The 21,612-nt window shown below is 44.8% G+C and overlaps 3 protein-coding genes across 3 annotated transcripts; 2 read left to right on the top strand and 1 right to left on the bottom strand.

Annotated features, from left to right (window-relative positions):
• The first annotated feature begins 1,368 nt into the window (after positions 1 to 1,368).
• On the top strand, positions 1,369 to 3,913 carry LOC100280717 (uncharacterized). Its single transcript, NM_001367097.1, has 3 exons — positions 1,369 to 2,280; positions 2,454 to 3,362; positions 3,446 to 3,913. Exons 1-3 carry the CDS (start codon positions 1,640 to 1,642, stop codon positions 3,678 to 3,680), a joined length of 1,785 nt encoding a protein of 594 aa, NP_001354026.1. The 5' UTR covers positions 1,369 to 1,639; the 3' UTR covers positions 3,681 to 3,913.
• Positions 3,914 to 5,968: 2,055 nt separating this feature from the next.
• Positions 5,969 to 7,985, bottom strand: LOC103654985 (L10-interacting MYB domain-containing protein-like). Its single transcript, XM_008681808.4, has 3 exons — positions 7,865 to 7,985; positions 6,801 to 7,110; positions 5,969 to 6,717 (listed from the first exon to the last, which is right to left on the bottom strand). Exons 2-3 carry the CDS (start codon positions 7,104 to 7,106, stop codon positions 6,124 to 6,126), a joined length of 900 nt encoding a protein of 299 aa, XP_008680030.1. The 5' UTR covers positions 7,107 to 7,110; positions 7,865 to 7,985; the 3' UTR covers positions 5,969 to 6,123.
• A 1,111-nt stretch (positions 7,986 to 9,096) lies between these two features.
• On the top strand, positions 9,097 to 21,231 carry LOC103654986 (putative jumonji-like transcription factor family protein). The gene is made up of 15 exons (XM_008681810.4): positions 9,097 to 9,456; positions 10,144 to 10,281; positions 10,394 to 10,540; positions 10,935 to 11,068; positions 11,254 to 11,389; positions 11,476 to 11,608; positions 11,719 to 11,782; positions 11,862 to 12,597; positions 12,698 to 13,027; positions 17,495 to 18,178; positions 18,267 to 18,339; positions 18,417 to 18,502; positions 18,604 to 18,723; positions 18,919 to 18,995; positions 20,358 to 21,231. The coding sequence occupies exons 1-15, from the start codon at positions 9,334 to 9,336 to the stop codon at positions 20,374 to 20,376; spliced, it is 3,000 nt and encodes a 999-aa protein (XP_008680032.1). The 5' UTR covers positions 9,097 to 9,333; the 3' UTR covers positions 20,377 to 21,231.
• Positions 21,232 to 21,612: the final 381 nt, after the last annotated feature.

Genomic DNA, 21,612 nt, shown 5'->3' on the forward strand with positions numbered 1-21,612 from the left:
GGCATGACTAAGGTGTGCTGGACACACAACTCTACAATTACACCAAGTAGGAGTAGTTGGATCTTTGTTGGATATAGCTCACCATCCATGCGAAGATGTATCTAACCTTCCCCTGGACCTATAAAATGGATTAGAGAAACACATAAGGGGTTTCTAGTCTAAGGCAAAAAGGGTTTAGAAGGTCCAAGAGTGACTAACACATATCAAAAGATTTGGAAAACCAGAGATCGAGGATCAGCCCCTCATGCTTTTAGGACTTAAGAGTAGAATTCTTGTCGGAACCAAAACATAAGGGATCTAGTCGGTCCACTAGCTTAGAGAGCATATGAGTATGTAATCGTTATGCATGCTTCCATCAATTAACTCATCACAGAGAGAACACATGGCATTATGCCCAAGCGACCGGAACCTCAGTTCCTCTAACTCTAGATATTTCTCTAGTATCATTAGTATAAACTATTTAAATAATAAATTGTGCCCCGTTTGGATGAACCAAAATAAATTTAGTAGTTGCTAAAAAAACTTTTGATGGCGCAAACAACTCAGCGTACAATCAGCCTTAGACCGTGTCTAGCAGTTCATCCATAGTTTTTCCAAAAACACATTGTTCTTGCACTGTTATGTGCTGTTCGCAGAGTGAAGTTTGGTACGAGGACGAGTAAACCGTTGGAGATCGATAATCTAACACTTAGCTTATAAGAAGTCATGAGGTAGTTGGCTCAAATCACTATTGCTTATATAAGAAAAGTAGTTGATCCAACTGTGGCCCAAGTCATTTTACACGATGTTACTTGGACTCGAGACTGATGCCCATGTATCAGGGGGTGTTTCGAGCACGTAGTGAAGGTGTTCTCTATCAGAGATGGGACATGGGAGCTGAGTGGTATACCTCAAGATCGATAGAATCGCTATGACCGAACATATATAAATCGAAACGACAAACAAAGTAAGCACAATGACTAAACGGAATCACCGGTTAATAACAGATTAAAGATACCACCTCCGCATCCGTCTTAACCTCCCAAATAACAAATAAGTAATGAAGCGGATGATGCGCAGCGCAGGCACACGTTCATCTCGACTGGATATGATCAGGCGAATCAAGGTCGAGATTTTTTTTCTGTTCATCTCGACTGACGGACAGCAGGGCAGGACGATTGATTGATGGCCAGTGATGATGATCTGGCTGGATAATCGTCCTTCCATGGATTGTTTGGCTATGGCTGTTGAGATCGTTGCCAAACTGCCTGCGAGGCCAGGCCACCACCATGATCATCAACCAGCATGGCAGGCAGATTTGAGCCGTTAATGGTAGCTTTTTAAATCACACCGCAGCTTACGTTTAATTATTGCGTTTCATGGTCGCCGCGCGGTCATTATGACGGCAATCCGGGCGTCGGAGTCACGGCGGACCCGAGGCGGGCACATGTGATGCGATCATGGCAACGTGAATACCCCGTCCCGGCCATCGTCGTCCCTCCCCCTTGCAAGCAAGCAGCTGCTCTCGTGTGACCTCTAGTCGTCGCCAGTCAGTCACCTCTCCAGCCTCCAGCACCAACCATCCACCACCGAGCTAGCAGCTGTCTGCTCGCCTCCCCCACCTAGGCTAGGACTAGGAGCCACCAAACTCTGCCCCGCCATGCCGGGCCTCGCCGCCTCAGGCAACTCGCCCCCGGCGGCGGCGCCGGCCCCGCGCCGTCTCTCGTCGCCGCTGCCCCGCCGCGCGCCGCCGTCCCCGTCGCCCTCCGCCTCCACGCGCGCCAAGCCGCGCCCCCCTCCCGCCCCCACCGACGACTCGCTGGACAACCCGGATCTGGGGCCCTTCCTCCTGAAGCAGGCGCGCGACGCCATGCTGTCGGGCGAGGGCGGCGGCGCCGCGCGCGCGCTGGAGTTCGCCGAGCGCGCCGCCAGGGCGCTCGAGCGCCGCGGCGAGGGCGCCGAGCTCGAGCTCGCCATGAGCCTCCACGTCGCCGCCGCCATCCACTGCGGCCTCGGCCGCCACGCCGACGCCATCCCCGTCCTCGAGCGCGCAGTCGCCGTCGTCACGCCGCCGCCAGAGACGCCTGCCCCCGCTGCCGAGGCCGACGACCAGGCTGCCGAGGCCGACGACAAGTTGGGCGAGGAGTGGTCCCTCGCCGCCTTCTCCGGATGGATGCAGCTCGGCGACACGCACGCCATGCTCGGCCGCATGGACGACTCCATCGCCTGCTACGGCAAGGGGCTCCAGATCCAGATGGCCGCGCTCGGCGACCGCGATCCCCGCGTCGCCGAGACCTGCAGGTAGGTGATCGTCCCGCTCCCTCCCTTTGCTGCTTCTCGATCTAGATCTCGCCTCTCCCCAGAAGTTACATTTTTTTTTTCTCCATCGTTGGTCGTTAGAACCCGTGGATCTCGACAGAATCGGCGTTAAAAAAAAACCTGTTTGTTTTCAATACTGACGACTTGACGAGCAGGTACCTGGCGGAAGCGCACGTGCAAGCTCTGCAGTTCGACGAGGCCGAGAAGCTGTGCCGCAAGGCCCTGGAGATCCACCGGGAGCACAGCGCGCCGGCGTCCCTGGAGGAGGCCTCGGACCGGCGCCTGATGGCGCTCATCCTGGACGCCAAGGGCGACTACGACGGCGCGCTGGAGCACCTCGTGCTCGCCTCCATGACCATGGTCGCCAACGGCCGCGACATCGAGGTGGCCACCATCGACGTGGCCATAGGCAACACGTACCTGGCCCTCGCCCGATTCGACGAGGCCGTCTTCTCGTACCAGAAAGCGCTGACCGTCCTCAAGTCTGCCCGCGGCGACGACCACCCTACCGTCGCGTCCGTCTACGTCCGCCTCGCCGACCTGTACCACCGCACGGGCAGGCTCCGCGAGTCCAAGTCCTACTGCGAGAACGCCCTGCGCGTCTACGCCAAGCCCGCGCCCGGCGCTGCCCCCGACGAGATCGGCGGAGGGTTGATGGAGATCGCTGCCATCTACGAGGCGCTCGACGACCTCGACGAGGCGCTGAAGCTTCTGCAGAGGGCGCTGAAGCTGCTGGAGGACGCGCCGGGGCAGTGGAGCACCGTCGCTGGGATCGAGGCGCAGATGGGCGTGCTGTACTACATGGTGGGGAGGTACGCGGAGTCGAGGAGCTCGTTCGAGAGCGCGGTCGCGAAGCTGAGGGCCAGCGGCGAGAGGAAGTCGGCGTTTTTCGGCGTGCTGTTGAACCAGATGGGGCTGGCCTGCGTGCAGCTGTTCAAGATAGACGAGGCTGCGCAGCTGTTTGAGGAGGCGAGGGCGGTGCTGGAGCAGGAGTGTGGCGCCTCTCATCCTGACACTCTTGGCGTGTACAGCAACCTTGCTGCAATCTATGACGCCATGGGAAGGTACATGTCGATCGAGTAGCCTGCACTGCACTGCAGCCTTGAGTCATTTTTTTTTATTCACAAGGTAGTACATGTATGTTCAGAGTGGAGGACGCGATTGAGATCCTGGAGCACGTGCTGAAGGTGAGGGAAGAGAAGCTTGGCACGGCGAACCCCGACGTGGAGGACGAGAAGAAGAGGCTGGCAGAGCTGCTGAAGGAGGCGGGGCGGTCGCGGAACCGGAAGCAGAAGTCGCTGGAGAACCTGTTCGGTACCAACTCACAGCGGGCGAAGAAGGAGGCCGGGAGGAGGTGGTCCAACTTCGGGTTCAGGAGCTGAGCTGAGGTGCCCTTTTTGTTTGTAACATTAAAAAAAAAGGCACGTGTAAAGATGTTGCTGTAGGTGAGTAGTATTGTTAGCAAGGTGGGTGGTGATTATGCTGTTTGCTTGGCACTGCATTGCTGTTACTGTTTTGGGTTATTTTCGAGTTAAAATTTGTTTTTTTTATTATTAACTGCGAGCTGAGCTGCTGTACCCGGATGGATGGAGAAAGAGTCTTTGTGGTGTTGACTGATGAGTGATGAAAATACCTGTTATTGTTAGTACATTGCTTCCTTCCATTGGTTGAGAATCCAATGTGAGGTGGCACATGGCCACGCAAAATGCTGTCAGTGTAGGTGCTTATTGCTGTGTTGTTTGGAGCTGCATAAGCATCGGTTGTGATGCTAGAAGCTTAGGCATCTTCGTATTTAAATTAATTCAGAAAAAATTCGTCCGTCCTAAAATATAATTCGTTTTAGAATACACATACATTTGGTATATCTGTATTAATCATTACCATCTATTCAAATGTGGATGAAAAAAAAGACTATAAGGGCCCGTTTGGCAAAGCTCCAGCTCCTGCTTCTTTAGCTCCAGATCCTGATCCTTCTGAGGAGCTGATCCTCCTGATTCTCCTAGAGAATCAGAATCATTTTTCAAATTGTTTGGCAAGTAAACTGATTCTTGTCTGCTGAGAGTTGGTGGTCTGTGGCGATTGTCTGTTTTACCCTTTGCAGTTCAACTTTGTTACAAACAAATAAGTAGTATGCATATACGGAAAAAATTATAAAACAATAACATATAAAATATTCCCGTCATAGTAGTGCATAAAATGGTCTCAAATGTTTAATCCATAAATTGCATAAAACTAGCACGACACAATATCCAAAATATGACACGAACCACCTTTTCTAATCACCTCGACTCCCAAAGTACCTTCGATACATCATCACGGAACCTATTCATGTTCCTACTACTCGACCCTATGGTGGATGTATCTGATGCATTCTGAGGGACATGTCACCTATAACGGGATGGAATAGTAGGGATATAATCTGGGTCTCGATCACATCTCTGAAAATCCTCATCCAATGCATTATTCTCGCGGATGAAATTGTGGAGACACATTGTAGCAGCAACAATCATTTTTTGTTTGTCCATAGGATAAGTTGGCATCTTTAGAAGAATTCTCCATTTCATCTTCCATACACCAAATGTGCGTTCAACAACATTCCGTAGACTTGAGTGTAAATGATTGAAGAGCTCTTGCTCACCATTAGGTGGAGGACCATTTCTCCATTCCGGAACATGATACCGTTGTCCTTTGTACGGGGCCAAGTACCCATCCCTATTTGGATATCCAGCATCAACAACATAGTACTTTCCTGTAACATACAATTATACTTGAGTTAGAACCTTGAAAAATATGTGGACAAAAAGTAGACCAAATTTTGACATTTGTTTACCCAGAGGGGGGTGTGGAAATAAATCTTCATCAGCTTCAAGCGCATGGTACAACACAGTAGTATCATGCATGGAGCCGGGTTGTCCAATAGATGCATATATAAAGCACATATCAAAATCAACAACTCCCATCACATTTTGAGTAGGTTTACCAGACCTTCCCATGAACCTGATCAAATCTTTCTTTGGAGGTGTTGCATTTATATGAGTGTCGTCAATTGCTCCAATACAACCCTTAAAGTGAGGCCACATTCTTTGATCATTGGTAATTCTTCTATGCACTGTATGGAAATTAGGATCCTTCTTCCTTTGGTTGTATGTACCTTTTTGACATTGCTACCATGCAATTCAGGACATCACTGAATTTTCTGCTAATTGTTTCATTAGAGTGCTTGAAATCCTTTTGGACGGCAGTGAATGACCAAGCATGACCACAAATAACAAGAAACAATCCTAAAGATTCCATAGAGCTCATATGGATGGAAGAGGATAGACCAAAGTCTCTTACCAACTCATCATGCAAATTGTATAATAGAGCTGGTTCCATCCTAAACATGTTGTAGCATTCTTTTGGATTGTTCAATGCTTCCATGACCCAAGCAATACCAGAAAATGTTGTTGCCCTTGGCTCATTCTTATCAACATATGATGCATAGTACCATGATAAAAGAGATGCAGCAGCCACAATATTTTTTGGTTCCCAATAATAACTTGAAGAACTCTCAAGTCATCTTCTGAATCACTTGAGTCCCTTTCACTATCAGAAGAAGAAGACATCTGTATACATCAAAGGAATGAGACAACAACAAAATATCTTAAAAACAAAAACCAGTGAAAAGGCCAGCAACAAAATAGATAACAAAAAATAGGGCAGCAACAAAATTGCTACAATCCATCCACAATAATGTCACAACATGTTCAAATCGGAGTAAAAAGGTTTAAACAGATACATATTAGCACTGAAAATGCGACATAGTGCTACAAAAAATTACAGAACCTAGTGACTCATCCTAGTGAGCCAATCATGTTTCATTGTAAGCCAGTTGAAGCGTTCTTCTGGTGTGTCCAAAGTCATAAACATCTCCCTCTCTGCCCTCTTGACAAAAACTTGAGATGCTATGAAGTGTTCTTTTGTTCCTGGAACTGCACCACACTCCTTCACCAATGCCATGACATCTCTAATGGAGCACCCATTGTCCTCCTTTCTTGCTAAAGACTCAACGGATGCTGTGCTCTTCTCACTTGCTGTCACAAGTTTGCTCAATTGATCTTGCACCCAATGTCCTCCCAATGACCTGGGCTTTTTACCCTTGTCCTTTCGACCAACAGAAACATGCCGCTTTCCTTTAGCAGTTGTAGGGGAAACCTCTTCACATTCTTCATAGTCTTCATCCTTGTCATCATTGGCCTCATAGTCTCCATCCTTGTCATCAGTGTTCTCAGTGGTTTCACCCTCTAGAATTTGTGGTGTAGTACCACTTGACGGAGCCCAATGATCATCTCCTGTGTTCCTAATATCTTCATACATGATGGCTTTTTCTTCCTCATGCAACAGAGGCCCATCTTTAAACTTGGCAATTCCTTTGTATTGCTACACATTAGGAGAAAGAAGATGTTAGACATATAACATGTAACACAAGATGCAATAAAGACAATTATCCAAAGTTCTATTACCTTATTCAAGTTCTTCCACCTTTCATTTGTCGCACTCCAGGTTTTTTTCGCTGTGTCCCATCCCAAACCAGTTTCCTTCGATAGTCTTTTCCAATTGGTGTATTCAATCCTCATCTTGTCCCATTTGTTCTTGAACTGCATTTTGGTGTAGGACAACCCAGTCTTTTCTTTGAATTTGTCCATCACATTTTTGTACCCTGTTTTTTTTAAGTGGGTACCAGACCGGTTGTGCGCCTTCACTTGTTCGGCGAACAATTCACACACTAGAGCAGTGTTATCTTCATTCCAATCGGCACTATCACCCATATTGCTGTAAAAAAATTAAAATCTAAAACAAATATATGCAGCTATCAAAAAGGAATGCGGATAGCAGAGCGGCTGGGAATTATGTTTTCTCTCAAGCAAAATAAGCAACTATTCGTTGACACCAAAATAGCAGAGCGGCTAGCGAGCAGAGCGGAGCGGCTGCGCGGCTAGCGAGCAGAGCATCTGGTACGAGCAGAGCATAGGAGAACGCGACCAGAGCAGACAAGCAGGAATTCGCCCCCGCGGCCGTGATCTGCGCCCGACAAGCCAGCAGTGAGATGTTTCTCGTAGCACCAACCAACCGCAGACATAGGGGGCGACGAAGGAAGAGGGAGCTCCACAGCTATGGCATCAGGTCCTCTCCTGCTCCACACCTCATTTCTTGCCCGCAGCTTTGAAACATTTGTATCGTGGAATCTTGCTTCGAGCCTCCATCCCTGCAGACGCACACGGCCCCTGCTGCCATCAGTGGCGCATACGGCCAGCGGTGGCGGATGTACCCGTTGGGCACTTCACGGCCCCTGCTGCCAGTACCGTGCGATTCCAAGCAGATCGGCTGGGACGCTGCAAGCAAGAATCCCACGGCCCCTCCTAGAACGCTGCAAGCAAGAATCCCACGGTTCCATGGACTGCTGCAAGCAAGAATCCCACGGAACGGAATCGATCCGAAGCAGATCGGCTGGGATGAGCAGAGCGGAGCAGAACACTGGGTTGCGCCAGAGCAGAGCAGACAAGCACATGGTAGAAGACGCACGTACCTGGGAACCGCAGACGAGCAGAAGAGCTCTCGCTGGAGGACGGCGAAACTGCGTCGAAACCCTAGCCGCCGCTCCCTTCAGCGACGGGAAGGTATCACGGGACAGAGAACGCGCGCCGTGGAGGGTTGCAGGAGGGACTCGTTATGTTTTTGTCCAATGGCAATTGCGGGTAATTTCGATCAAATGTTAAGGGGAGATCCATATTTGGTTGGTTGAGGAGCTGTTTTAAGGGAGGTGGAGCAGGTTTTTTTTAGATCTCACCTTTCTTCACAAAAACGACTCCCAATCTTTCGGCTCCACACGAGAATCAGTTTAAAAAAATACCCGTTTGGCACGGCTCCTCCAGATCCTCGCTTAGAATCAGGAGCTGGAGCTGTGCCAAACGGGCCCTCAGTTTAAAAAAATACCCGTTTGGCACGGCTCCTCCAGATCCTCGCTTAGAATCAGGAGCTGGAGCTGTGCCAAACGGGCCCTAAATAAATATATTTTGGGACGGATAAAGTACTAAATTTAGCATTTCCATGTTTAGGTTAAACTAGAAGAAACGATACTAAATATGTGACACGTATACGTGCACATATCGATAGTTAAGAACGCAGATGTGTTACTGAATATGAAACGTGAATATAGAAATAATAAGATTAGTAATATATTTGGTAGAGTGACTTGCGGCCCACGGTCAGTGCATGATGAAGTATGTAGAAACATCCGCTAGGAAGAGTTTGTTTGTGATCACCGCCCGGAAGAAGACATCAATGATCGACGACGAACCGATGGTGCGGCCAAACATCAGAATAAAATCTTATGTCTCTCTCTGCTTATTACTTGCGGTATTATTGTTTCTCGATCTATATTATGTGTAGGTGTTGGAGCAAGCAGAAGGCATGAAATTAGTGGAACGACTTCATACATGTGGTAAATTAGCTCTACTATTTGAGCAAGCACAAGTCCGTTCACTATTTCGGTTCTCACAACTTTTTTAGACAACTCCATAAGTTCCACTTAGAACCATACATTTTGACACCCATGATTTAATCAACTGCAAAAGTTTTAGAATCTCAGGAAACACCGTTCCACCCGTTCTTCTAGACATCTCAATCCTTTCACTAGTTAAACATGCAATGAATACCAACCATATTTTTTTTAATCACAATTCGACTACAAAGTTGTAGCTATGAATTGATTATAGGAAAGCAAGCATATATCTAAAGACCGCCCCTTCCTCGACACCCGCGTCACTGCCCGCTGGGCCAGCCGAAGCCGAGGCGGCATCCCAACCGCGTCGAGACCTGGCGCGCGACACCCGCGCGAGTCCTATGACGCGTGGGGTCCGAGCCATCCAGTTTATACATAATTCCCCACACACACCTCGGCCCCGTCCCGTTTAGATCAACTCTGCCCCCGCCGTACGCCCCACGCCCTCCTCCCCGCGAGGAGCCACCAGCCCACCATCTACGCCGCCTGTTCTGATGCCGCCGCCCACGCGAGGCCGAGGCCGAGGCCGTGGCCGCGGCCGCGGGCGCGGGCGCGGTCGCGGTCGCGGGAGGCCAAGTAAGGACACCGTTGCTGAGGACTCCGCGCACGCCACCGAGGTATTCGACGCGACACAGTACTTGTTAAGCTAGGTCTCCGCTTCCCCTCCTTCTCCAGCAAATGGTTCCAGATTCGCTTCAATCCCGCTATTGTTTCGCGTGGCGGGGAGATAAGCTGGCTCATCCACACGTGGTTCCTACTAATTTCCAATCCCAGCAAACTACACCTGCCGCTGCTTGGGGCTGCTTCCGCCGCCGCCGCTCGATCTAGTTCGTTGAGCATGGCTGCGGAGGCACTGGGAGCTATGCGTTCCCGTTACCGCAGTGCGGCTATTGAGCCCCTTCGATTACGATTGAGCAACCCATCTGATTCTGGTTGCGGAAGATACGTGTTTCGAAATTTGATTTCCGCTATGCTACTAGCATATATGCATATGGTTCTGTAGTCCCACCTGCTTTATTTGTTTTCCTTATACTAACTAACTTGCTCCTGGACCTTACACGTTAATCTAGTCATTAATTTATTACGTGGGTAATCCTGGTTGCTAACTAGTAGCAGTACACTAGCTTTGATGTGCTGTTGGAATGCTCAACAGCATGCTTAACGAGTAGATGACAAGGGTAAGCATTCCTAACAGTGCTTGCTCGACCCTTTTGCGTGTGTTTCTTGATGTGATTTTAGTTATTTTAAAAAACCACGACTCTCTTGGTAGTATGCTTATTTTTTTGCGTTACCATTGGCTGCAGGAAAGTGGCGAGGAAAACCTCCAGGAGAAGGTGCAGGAAGGTGGCAAGGTAAACCTCACGGAGAAGGTGCAGGAAGGTGGCGAGGAAAACCTCACGGAGAAGGTGCAGGAAGGTGGCGAGGAAAACCTCACGGAAAAGGTGCTGCAGGCTTCTGTGGAGCTCACTATCTTCTTGCCTGATTTTCTCTTGAATCTGATAACCTTTGACATTTTTAACTCCTGTGTTGATTTTTCTTTTCCTCATGTATTAGGAGAATGAAGGGATAGTGGAGGTCTCAAAACCCCCCCAAAGGCGTCGGAAGGATCCTGTTGCAGACCCCTCTTCTCTTGAGTCTAGTGGTTTCATGCGATTTCGGGAGAGGAGGAATGCTTCAGCGGTTCAGGAGCAGGGGCCTAAGGTGCAGATTGTCATCTTTCTTGACATTCTACCTTACCTGAGTGTTTCTGCAATCTAATTAAACTATAATAATGAGTGCTGGCGACGGATTTCGTAAACGTGTCTTTTGCTTTGCCCTTCAAAACGGTTTATTCATTGTCCATCATAGCATTTGCCACACTTGCTCCAGTTCTGTACCCATGTTGTAGCTTTATGCCCTCAGACTATGTTGTGGCATGACAATTAATAGTTACATACACCACCCAAGTTTTGTGATGTCTTAAACTACATGTATTACATATAGAGAAATATACCAGAAAGGCCTACATTGTGGGATAGCTGCTCCACTGGTACACTTTCTTTTGTTTCCTATATGTGCATGCCTTATATGCTTCGGTTGCTGATTTTTTTTGCAGAAGAGAAGGATTACTGAGGATTCAAACATGTGCCATCAGTGCCAGAGGAATGATAGCGGAAGAGTTGTACGGTGCCAAGGCTGTGTCGTCCGAAAAAGAAAATACAGATATTGTGTGAAGTGCATTAAACGCTGGTTTGTGCCCTTCTAAAAGCCACCTGAGATTGCATTTGACACCCTGCTTTTGGATAGTGATGATTTATGGTTTCTCTCATCTCTAATTTTGCTAGTGTGTTACTTTTAGTTACTATTAGTGCCTATTTCAACTTGTTTTTATGGTTTCCTCTTAGTATTTTCACTGTTTGGCATGATTGAATCAGGTATCCACATTTATCAGAGGATGATTTTGCGAACAATTGCCCAGTTTGTCAAAATAATTGCAATTGTAAGGCTTGTCTGCGGGGAGACATAACCCGAGCCAACTCGAGGAAAAAAAAGAAGTTACTGCAAATAAATGTGTGCCTTCGTCTTGCTTCATTTCTCCTGTCTACTGGGCCAATGTGTTTACTGTTTACCTATTTGCTCATATTTCTTCTCCACAGTCTGGAGGATATAGTGTGTCTGAACAAGATAAAATTAAATTCTCAATGCGTATCGTGCACTTTTTGCTTCCTTGGCTGAAACAATTCCATCAAGAGCAGATGCAAGAGAAAAGTGCCGAGGCTGCAACTAAAGGTAGTATGATTGCAATGCCAGCATTTGGATTTCTAGTTCACGTGCATGGCTGCTACTCATAGTCATTAATGTTTTTGCTTCTTCTCTTTCTAATTTTGCTATATCCGCAGGTATTGATGCAGACAAACTGGAGGTCCCTCTAACCATTTGTGGAAAAAAGGAACGTATATACTGGTCAGTGTGGCTTTACTTACAAATTATATGCAATTTATTGGTTTTATAAGCGTCTAATTCCTTGTTATATCTGTAACAGCAACAACTGCAGGACATCTATTGTTGACTTCCACAGAACCTGCAATAAATGTAACTATGATCTCTGTCTCCAGTGCTGCCAGGAGCTTCGTCGAGGCCTTGTTTCTGGTAATGATGCCAAGGTTGATGGTGGAGGCAAGCAAGATTTTCTATCGGGAGTTAGTCATGATAAAATCATAAGCAAAGGGCCATCCGATGGACAGAATGACATGTTGATAGATAGTGTAGTTCCTGGTGAAAACAACACTTCTAGCTTGAGACAGTGGAGTGTGAATAAAGATGGAACCATACCTTGCCCACCAAATGCATTTGGTGGTTGTGGGAGCTCTCTTCTTGAACTGAAGTGCTTGTTTAAAGAGAAGTTTATTGCTGAATTACTGGAGAAAGCTAATTCAGCGCTCAATAATGAAATGGAGGTGAAGATAGAAGGATCAAAATGTCCCTGCTTCACTGAATCCGGTGACATGGATGATGGTATATCACGGAAATCATCTTGCAGGGAGAATTCCTGTGATAACTACATATATTGCCCAACCGCTACAGATGTCCAAAATGGAAGTTTAGACCATTTCCAGGAGCATTGGTTGAAGGGTGAACCTGTAATTGTCCGTGATACACTTGCGTTGACTTCTGGATTAAGCTGGGAACCGATGGTTATGTGGCGTGCCTTACGAGAAAAGAAAGAGAAAGTTGAGAGGCTCTCAGTTCTTGCTCTTGAATGCTTGGGTTGGTGTGAGGTTTGTAATATTCTCATGACTGTTAATAGCTCGAAATAATAAGACATTCTGAAATGTAACTTCTAAAAACTAATGTTACATTCATGTACTCTGAATGCAGGTCGATGTAAATATTCATATGTTTTTTGCGGGGTATTCAAGTGGGCTTGTTGGTCCAGACGATTTGCCCCTGTTGCTTAAGCTTAAAGATTGGCCACCACATAGTTCTTTTGAGGAGCGGCTCCCAAGGCATGGTGCAGAGTTTATGTCTGCATTGCCATTTCGTGAATACACTGATCCTAAATGGGGACCTCTTAATCTGGCAGTAAAGCTTCCCGATAATGTTAATAAGCCAGACCTTGGTCCAAAGACTTATATTGCATACGGTGTTTCCAAAGAGTTGGGAATTGGTGATTCTGTCACCAAGCTTCACTGTGATATGTCTGATGCGGTAAATATACAGTTTTGTGTATGCTTCTTGGCATTGATATGCAACTCTCAACAATAAAGACCTATCTTGTTAAGGGCTTAACAACACTTGAATTTACAGATCTACAACAGTAGCTTAGGTAATAAATGCTTAAGTCCTGAATTTGGTGTTGTTGTAGCTGCACCTATTATGGTAGTAATAATGGGTGCCAGTTTTGGCCGACCATAGTTCTGGAAAATCTAGTAACAATGTCTCAGTTATTAATAAATCCGGAAAAAGGCGTTTCCACTTTGAATCCTTCTGGACCAAGCTTGAGGGGTTTCAGGATATTGTCCCTTGCTGCATGGAATTCTATTGAGTCGGCTACATGCCTTTTTAAGTCCCTGGAGATGAAGTTACAAGGAGCTACAAAAAGTTTGCAGGCCTGGAGCGAAAGCAGGTCGAGCACGTGAGATCCCAACTTGCTCTTGCTAAAGAAATCCTCCATATGCTGGAAATAGCGCAGGATGGTAGAGTGCTCAGCCCTGCTGAACGCTGGCTCAAATTCAGACTCAAGAAACAGACATTATTATTATCATCTTGCAAGAGAACTATTGCAAGGCTGAGAGCAAGGATTTCATGGCTCAAAGATGGGGATGCTAATACAAAGTTATTCCACCTTCACGCCCGTCATCGTAAGAGGAAAATTTTTGTGGCATGTCTGGTTGATGGGGAACAAATCCTAATCAGTCACGAGGAGAAAGCTGCCTGTGTGGACCAATTCTACACCAATCTGTTGGGGAACAGTACGGACAGGGTTCAGGCGATTGAGTTAGAGACTCTTGGAATGCCTAGTTTTGATCTGACCGATCTGGAAGCCCCTATTTCAGAACAGGATGTCTGAGATGCCATAAAAAATCTTCCTTCAGATAAGGTTCTAGGCCCTGATGGATTCACAGGAAGGTTCTACAAGGCTTGCTGGACAATTATTAAGACTGATAATATTATGGCTGCCATCTCGGCTGTTTGGGGCAGGAAACTTGCCAATTTTGGGCGCCTTAATACAGCCTATATCACATTGATCCCCAAAAAAGACGGAGTTGACAATATTAAAAATTTCAGCCCTATCAGTTGATGCATAGTTTTGCCAAGTTGGTCACCAAAATCCTTGCTAATAGATTGGCCAACAAGCTCAATATGATGGTGTCACCTAATCAGAGCGCATTTATAAAAGGGAGATTCATTCAAGACAATTTCATGCTGGTTCAACAAACCTCCAGGCTGCTGCATCAGCAAAACAAGGCCAGCTTGCTGCTAAAATTAGATATTACAAAAGCTTTTGATTCTGTCTCTTGGCCTTTTCTGATCGAAGTAATAAAGAAGTTGGGTTTCTGGCAGATTTGGAGGGATTTGATATGTGGGCTTCTGGCCACCTCCTCTACTCGGATTCTTTTAAATGGATTTCCAGGTCGTCATATTAAGCATCGCAGGGGACTTCGACAGGGAGACCCCCTCTCCCCCATGCTATTCATTTTAGTTATGGATGTCCTTGTCTACATGTTCTCAAAGGCAGAAAATGAAGGTTTGCTCCAGCAGCTTTCTAGTTCAAAAAAGCTCCATCGAGTCTCCATGTATGCTGATGATGTAGTCCTTTTCTTATGCCCAACACTGACAGATATTGACCTCATTCTTAGCATCCTTAAACTGTTTGGAGATGTCTCTGGGTTACACAATAATGTGCAAAAGTCAAATGTGTATCCTATTAGATGCTCTGAGGAGGTGCTGCTCGAAGTCCAAACCTTGATGCCATGTGAAATTTCAACCTTTCCGTGTCGTTATTTGGGGCTCCCTTTATCCTTATACAAGTTGACAAGGCAGCAGTTCCAACCTTTCGTGGATAAGATAGCTGATCAACTCCCTAATTGGAAGGCTGACTTAATGACAAGGGCTGGAAGAAGAGTGCAAGTTCAGCATGTTCTTACTAGCCTGACGGTATATTTAGCGATGGCAGTGGATATCCCACAGTGGGGTTTGGATGCTATTGATAAAATTAGAAGGGGTTTTCTATGGAGAGGCCGCAAAGAAGCTAGAGGGGGTCATTGTCTTGTTGCCTGGGGAAAAGTCTGTCGCCCCCTAAAGCTTGGAGGGCTTGGTATTTCTAGTCTTCCAGAATTATGTTGGGCACTTCGACTAAGATGACTTTGGTTACAAAAGACTGATCACTCTCACCCCTGGTCTGGACTTCAAATACAAGTCCCAAAAAAGGCTAGAGCTTTCTTTTCTGAAGTAGTGACCACTGAAGTGGGGAACAGAACCAATACCAAATTCTGGATGGATAAATGGCCGAATGGAAAAAGAATTGCAGATTTGTTTCCAAGGTTGATTGGCGCAATTCATGTGCAAAGGCTGTGAAAAGGGACCTGAAGGAGTGGAATATTGATAAAGAGTTCGCCGTGGATAGGAAGGGGTGGAAGTGTGCAATTTACGTGCCAGAACCCTGATTTGTAGTTTCGCTTTTCCTCCTTAATCGTTTGACCTTTTCTTGTGCCCCTTTAGATCTTGCTGGTTCTTGTGGGTTTTATCTCTTTTTATGTGTTTCCCTGTTTCGTCGTTTTTCGGTTCTCCTTTGTCTCCCTTTTCTTTTCTTTGGGGGTTGAGCTCTGAGGTTTTCATATGAGGTTTCATTTCTAGCCTACCCCAACGTGCTTGGGACAAAAGGCTTTGTTGTTGTTGTTGTTGTTGATTGGCGCAATTCCAAAGCGGGTAATCAACTGTAGGACAGTTCATGAAGCAATTGTTAGTGCCTAATGGATTTCTGATATCAGAGGAGCTTTGTCAGTGGGGGTTTTGACAGATTACCTTCAGCTTTGGCCTTTGGGATTTGATATCTGGCATCGAGCTGCAGCCGGAGGTTGACGACAAGCATATCTTCAGTATTGCCCCAAATGGTGTGTACTCAGCCAAATCAGCATATGAAGGTCTGTTTCTGGGATCTGAGACATTTGGACACTATAAAAGAATATGGAAATCTTGGGCATTGCCAAAATATCGTTTCTTCCTTTGGTTGGTTGCCCATAAGAGATGTTGGACAACTGATAGATTGGCAAAGCGAGGCCTGAATCATCCAGAGAAATGTCTTCTATGTGATCAAGAGGAAGAAAATATGGACCACCTCCTTGTGCAATGTTCCTTCTCACGGGAATTCTGGTACCTTTTACTCAGGAAATTCGGTCTTCACTCTCTTGCACCATAGCTGACTGTAAACTCTTTCCTGGGATGGTGGGAAGTGGTGGGAGGAGCAGTCCTTGGTCTCACAAAAAAGGCCTTAACTCATCATTTTGGGAGCTTGGACTTTATGGAATCATCGAAATAAATGCATTTTTGATGGCTGCAATACAAGTATGTCCTTATGTCTCAGAGCTGCTGATGAGGAAAGAAGATGGGAAGTAGCTGGGGCAAAAGGCCTCGCTCATTTGGCTGCACCCTTGGTACAACCTTAGGAAGATTTGAGTAGTTTGTTTTTTGATCCCCTTATGGATCTATATTTGTATGCCTGTTTCTGGTCTCCGTAAGGAGGTCTGTAAACCTTTGTTTCTATTTTCTTCTGCTTAATATATAATGGGGCGTAGTTCTCCTGCGCGTTCGACAAAAAAAGATATATATCATCAACATCAACATCAACATAGCCTTTTAGTCCCAAGCAAGTTGGGGTAGGCTAGAGTTGAAACCCAACAAGATGTCACCAAAAAGAGAAAGAGAAAGGGGAGGGGAAAATCTTTTGAGAGTACTAAAAGGAAAAAGGCCTAATCACGGTTCGGGCACGTGAATAGTTTCTTTCTAAGCACTTCTATCCAAACACAACTCCATTGGGATATTCCAATCCTTCAAGTCCCTTTTGATTGCCTCATCCCATGTCAAGTTTGGTCGACCTCTAACTCTCCTCACATTATTGTCCCGTCTTATGATGCCTCTATGCACCGGTGCCTCTGGTGGTCTCCGATTGATATGCCCAAACCATCTCAGCCGGTGTTGAATAATTTTTTCAATTGGCGCTACTCCTAGCCGATCGCGTATGTCATTGTTTCTCACTCGGTCCAATCTTGTGTGTCCACATATCCAATGCAACATACGCATCTCTGCGACACTTAGTTGTTGGATATGCCGTCTTTTTTTTCTCGAACGCGCAGGAGGACTGCACGTCATTATATTAAGAGAGGAAAAGGTCCAAGAGGACCAACGTACAATGCCCATATGCCGTCTCTTAGTAGGCCAACACTTAGCCTCATATAACATAGCAGGTCTAATCGTTGTCCTGTAGAACACAGAAGTTATCAAGATATATATCTGGCAGCTTAATGTTCCTGGTTTTATTCTGTTCATTGGTGATTCTTTTTTATTATTCTTTTGTTTTTTGATTTAGTTTCATCTGTGCCATCTCACTTTCTAATTCCTATTGCATGAAGTGGTCAATACCATCACACATAATTTTTATTTTCATCTCTTGAACAGGTCAATATCCTCACACATACTGATGAAATAAAACTCAAAGCAAAAAGGATTGCCGCGGTGGAAAAGAAGAAGCGGTGTTTAGGAATGAAGATTCTATCTACCAAGGAAGCAAGTGGAGGCCTTCAACGGTGTGCAGATTATTTTGGTATGCCAACAGCTCCCAGTGAATCTAACAAGGAGCCAAGGCCTGAAGAGTGTGTAAATGAACTGGGCATTAAACAACCAGTACAGCATGTTGCTTCCGAGGAGCAGGAAGGAGTTCAAGATGATGCCAAGGCAGATGCAAATGTTATGAATGTTTCTTTTGGTAAGGGAAAATCAGAAGATTCTTTTGGTACAATTAATGGTACCAACAGTGGAGATAAAATAGAATCTCCTAGTGGTTTAGCAGAAAGAACATTGACTCAGCCTACCACTAAGGGTTGCAGTAAGCAGCGTGGCCGTAGTTCTAATGGTAGAGGAAACAGGACTAAAAAAATAGAAGAGGGGAATGCGTCTGGACTAATTGCTGTGGCTCCCGAGTCAGAAGATGATGATGATGATGCCGCATTTATAGATGGAAACCAAGCAGAGGGTGGTGCACTGTGGGATATTTTTCGACGGGAAGATGTGAGCAAACTGCATGATTATCTAATGAAGCATGCACATGAGTTTAGACATTGCAACTTTGAGCCAGTGAAGCAGGTAACCAGTACTTTTTGTTTGGCCACTAAAGTATGTCGTACCATATGACATCCAATTTCATGTGGAAGAGCTATCCCATATTTGGCAGGTTACTCATCCTATACATGATCAGTGTTTTTATCTAACAATTGAGCACAAGAGAAAGCTTAAGGAAGAATATGGTTAGTTAATAACCTTTATGTCTTTAAACTTGAACTTCACCCTAGTGATATTCCCTGGTTTCATGCTTCTTTTGCAGGAGTCGAGCCTTGGACATTTGAACAGAAGCTAGGTGAGGCAGTATTTATCCCGGCAGGATGTCCCCACCAGGTTAGAAATTTGAAGGTATGACATGACATGGAAATAGCTGTTTGTCCCCACTGTCATCAGTGACATGCTCCTTAATCAAATTAGCTGCTAATCACTTGTACCTTTTTATTGGGCAGTCTTGCATAAAGGTTGCACTAGATTTTGTTTCTCCGGAAAATGTCCGAGAGTGCATCAGGTTAACAGAAGGTTTCCGTCTGCTGCCGAAGTGGCATAAGGTGAATGAAGATAAACTGGAGGTTTGTCACTCACTCTGTTCATACTAATGTAACATTTGCTAATTCTTTTTTATGATTGTAAATGAAGTATTCTTGTGTATATTATGCCATTTTTTTGTCTGCCCTAGCTTCTATATCGTCTCTATTAGGCATTCTTATCTTTCTGTCCGCATGAATCTAGATATTTAAATTTAAATTATGTGTCTTGTTTGCCAGGTTAAGAAGATAGCTCTTCATGCATTCAATCAAGCTATTAAAGATATCACTGATGAATCATCTAATAGCAATGAAAGGTTCGTTGCGATAACTCTTCTTCCAACTGTTTATTCTTTGTGGTTACATAAATAGTGCATGCATAATCATCTATGTTTGATTATGGTGATACTCCATGTATCAATATTTTTCTAGCATCGCTGTTTTAGCACAAACTTTTGGATGGTTGCTCAACTAAAATGTGTAGGACTAATTGGTTGCCTGCCTTTAAAAAAAAGGTTGTTTGCATACTTTAAGTTGCATTATCTGGACATAGAGTGGTATCTTCTTTTCCCATAATGATGTCTCTGGATTCTTGCCTTGCTGTACGCAATACACATTCATCTATTTATTTAAGGGGGTGTTTGAATGCACTAGAATTAATAGTTAGTTGGCTAAAAATTGTTAGTAGAATTAGCTAGCTAACAAATAACTACCCAACTATTAACTAATTTACCAAAAATAGCTAATAGTTGAACTATTAGCTAGGGTGTTTAGATGTTTCAACTAATTTTAGCCACTAACTATTATCTCTAGTGCATTCAAACACCCCCTAAGTCCTCTTACTTAGTTACAATTCTAGAATGTATGGTGTTCTGCATAAATGTATCTGGTATTTTGGTCCACCAGCGAAGATGTCTGAATGTAGAAGTAATGTTACAGGAGCGTTTCTTGGTACTGCTGATTGCCTTCTGGAATTGAATGTATCATGCTGTCACCGAAATGAAATCAAATTGTGGGTTCATCTTAGTTTTATTCTTTCTAGAGATTTTTAGGGGGTTTTGAATGCACTAAAACTAATAGTTAGTTGGCTAAAAATTATTAGTGGAATTAGCTAACTAACAACTAACTAACTAACTATTAATTAATTTACTAAAAATAGTTAATAGTTGAACTATTAGCTAGGGGTGTTTGGATGTCTCAACTAATTTTAGTGGCTAACTATTAGTTTTAGTGCATTCAAACAGCCCCTTAGTTTGTAACGACCCTTGTGCTGCTGGGACCATTAAGACAACAACAATAATGCCTTTTTAATCCCGAGCAAGTTAATAGGCTAGTTTTCAAACCTAAAAAGAAGCCACAAATCAAGTTTCAGGCTTGTGGATCGTTGTTTTCCATTTGCTCCTTTTGAAAGATAAATCTTTGGATATTGTTTTATTGCCTCTTCCCATGTCAATTTCGATCTTCCACTTTCTCTCTTTCCATTACTATTGCGCCTTAGGATCCCCGAGGGGATCTTTGTTGGATATGTCCAAATCATCCCAATTGGTGTTGGATAAATTTTTCTTTGGTTGCCTGAATATTCAACAAGGATCGGAGATAGTGTAAAGAAGCCGCGATAATTTTGTAATTTTTGGACTAGTGTCAACAAAATCAATGATCAATAATTTACTTGTATGTAGCAAATGGATCCGGAGATAATGAGGATCATGAAGGCCATTGAATCCATGCTTGATGTCATGGAAGTTAGCACCACCCGCATTCGACATCTTGCTATCGAGAACCTGAATGAAAACCGTAGTGGCTTATCGGATGCCGACAAGATAACAAAACCTGATTTTAGTGTACTATGCATGATATTAGTACCTTATATAATACGTAGCTTGGAGAAAAGGCCATTCACCGTTTCTCATTGTTGGGAGGTTCTAAAGAATGAAGCCAAATGGTTACACTTGGAGCAGGGCTCACAAAATATTGATGTGCTGGTGAACAAAGGTGTAGGGTTTTCTCCAAGATGTCGGATTTGACACTGAAGAAGATTGAGTATTGGAAGAGGTCCGATTGAACATTTGGCACTGACATTCACCAACTTGTTCAAATAGAGGAAAAGAATATGGAAATGGAGAAAGAGCGCATGTATGCATGTGTAGGTCAGGGAGTGGCTCGGATCAGCCTTGAGTCAATTTCCACTGCGTTTTCTTCGGTTATGGATGAGCACGAGGAGTAAAAGAAACAGAAGAAGGCTGAGTGTGATTCTCATATGCTTATTTTCTTGTCCTGTGTAATGGATGTGTGTATGTGAACCATATGCGAACTTAAACGTCTTTGTTTGTACCGGTCAGGCCATTCTGAGTGAGGGTTCCGTCTCTTCTTTTTAGGACTCCACTGCGAGGTGTCGGTGTGTGAGAAATGGTGCAAACGTGTGTATGAAACTCTACGAGGCATACTCTTATCTAGTATTGTGTCTAGTGAAGAATGGGACACATCCGATGCTACTGTAAACTCACTTGTTGCACTCACTTTTTGAGTTGGATTTTTCTTTCAAACTTTTTTGTATGCTCTCTTGAGTTTATCTAACACTAGATTTCATAAGTGTGCACCATTGTCCATAACTAGACTCACTTAGGTAAAGCTATCCATTCCATGTCCTCTTTATAATGTGACATAAATAAGGATTTTATCACTAATCTAAGGGTGTGTTCGGTTCAACTTTCTGAACCAGATCAAAACGGGTACAACAACAAAATCTACATATTTCTTTAGTTCAATTTAGAATCACCTCCTACTCTAGTTTTTTTTATATTTCTATCATCCATGTTACCAAGCTATGATGCTCTTAATTACAGAATCTATAGTTGATAATTGTTTTAACCAAACATATTCTAGCTTTACCAGAACTATCTGCTCGCAACAACTTTCTCAATGTTAGAATCATAT

This window comes from Zea mays, chromosome 4 (assembly GCF_902167145.1).
Source record: "Zea mays cultivar B73 chromosome 4, Zm-B73-REFERENCE-NAM-5.0, whole genome shotgun sequence".
Taxonomy (NCBI): Eukaryota; Viridiplantae; Streptophyta; class Magnoliopsida; order Poales; family Poaceae; genus Zea; species Zea mays.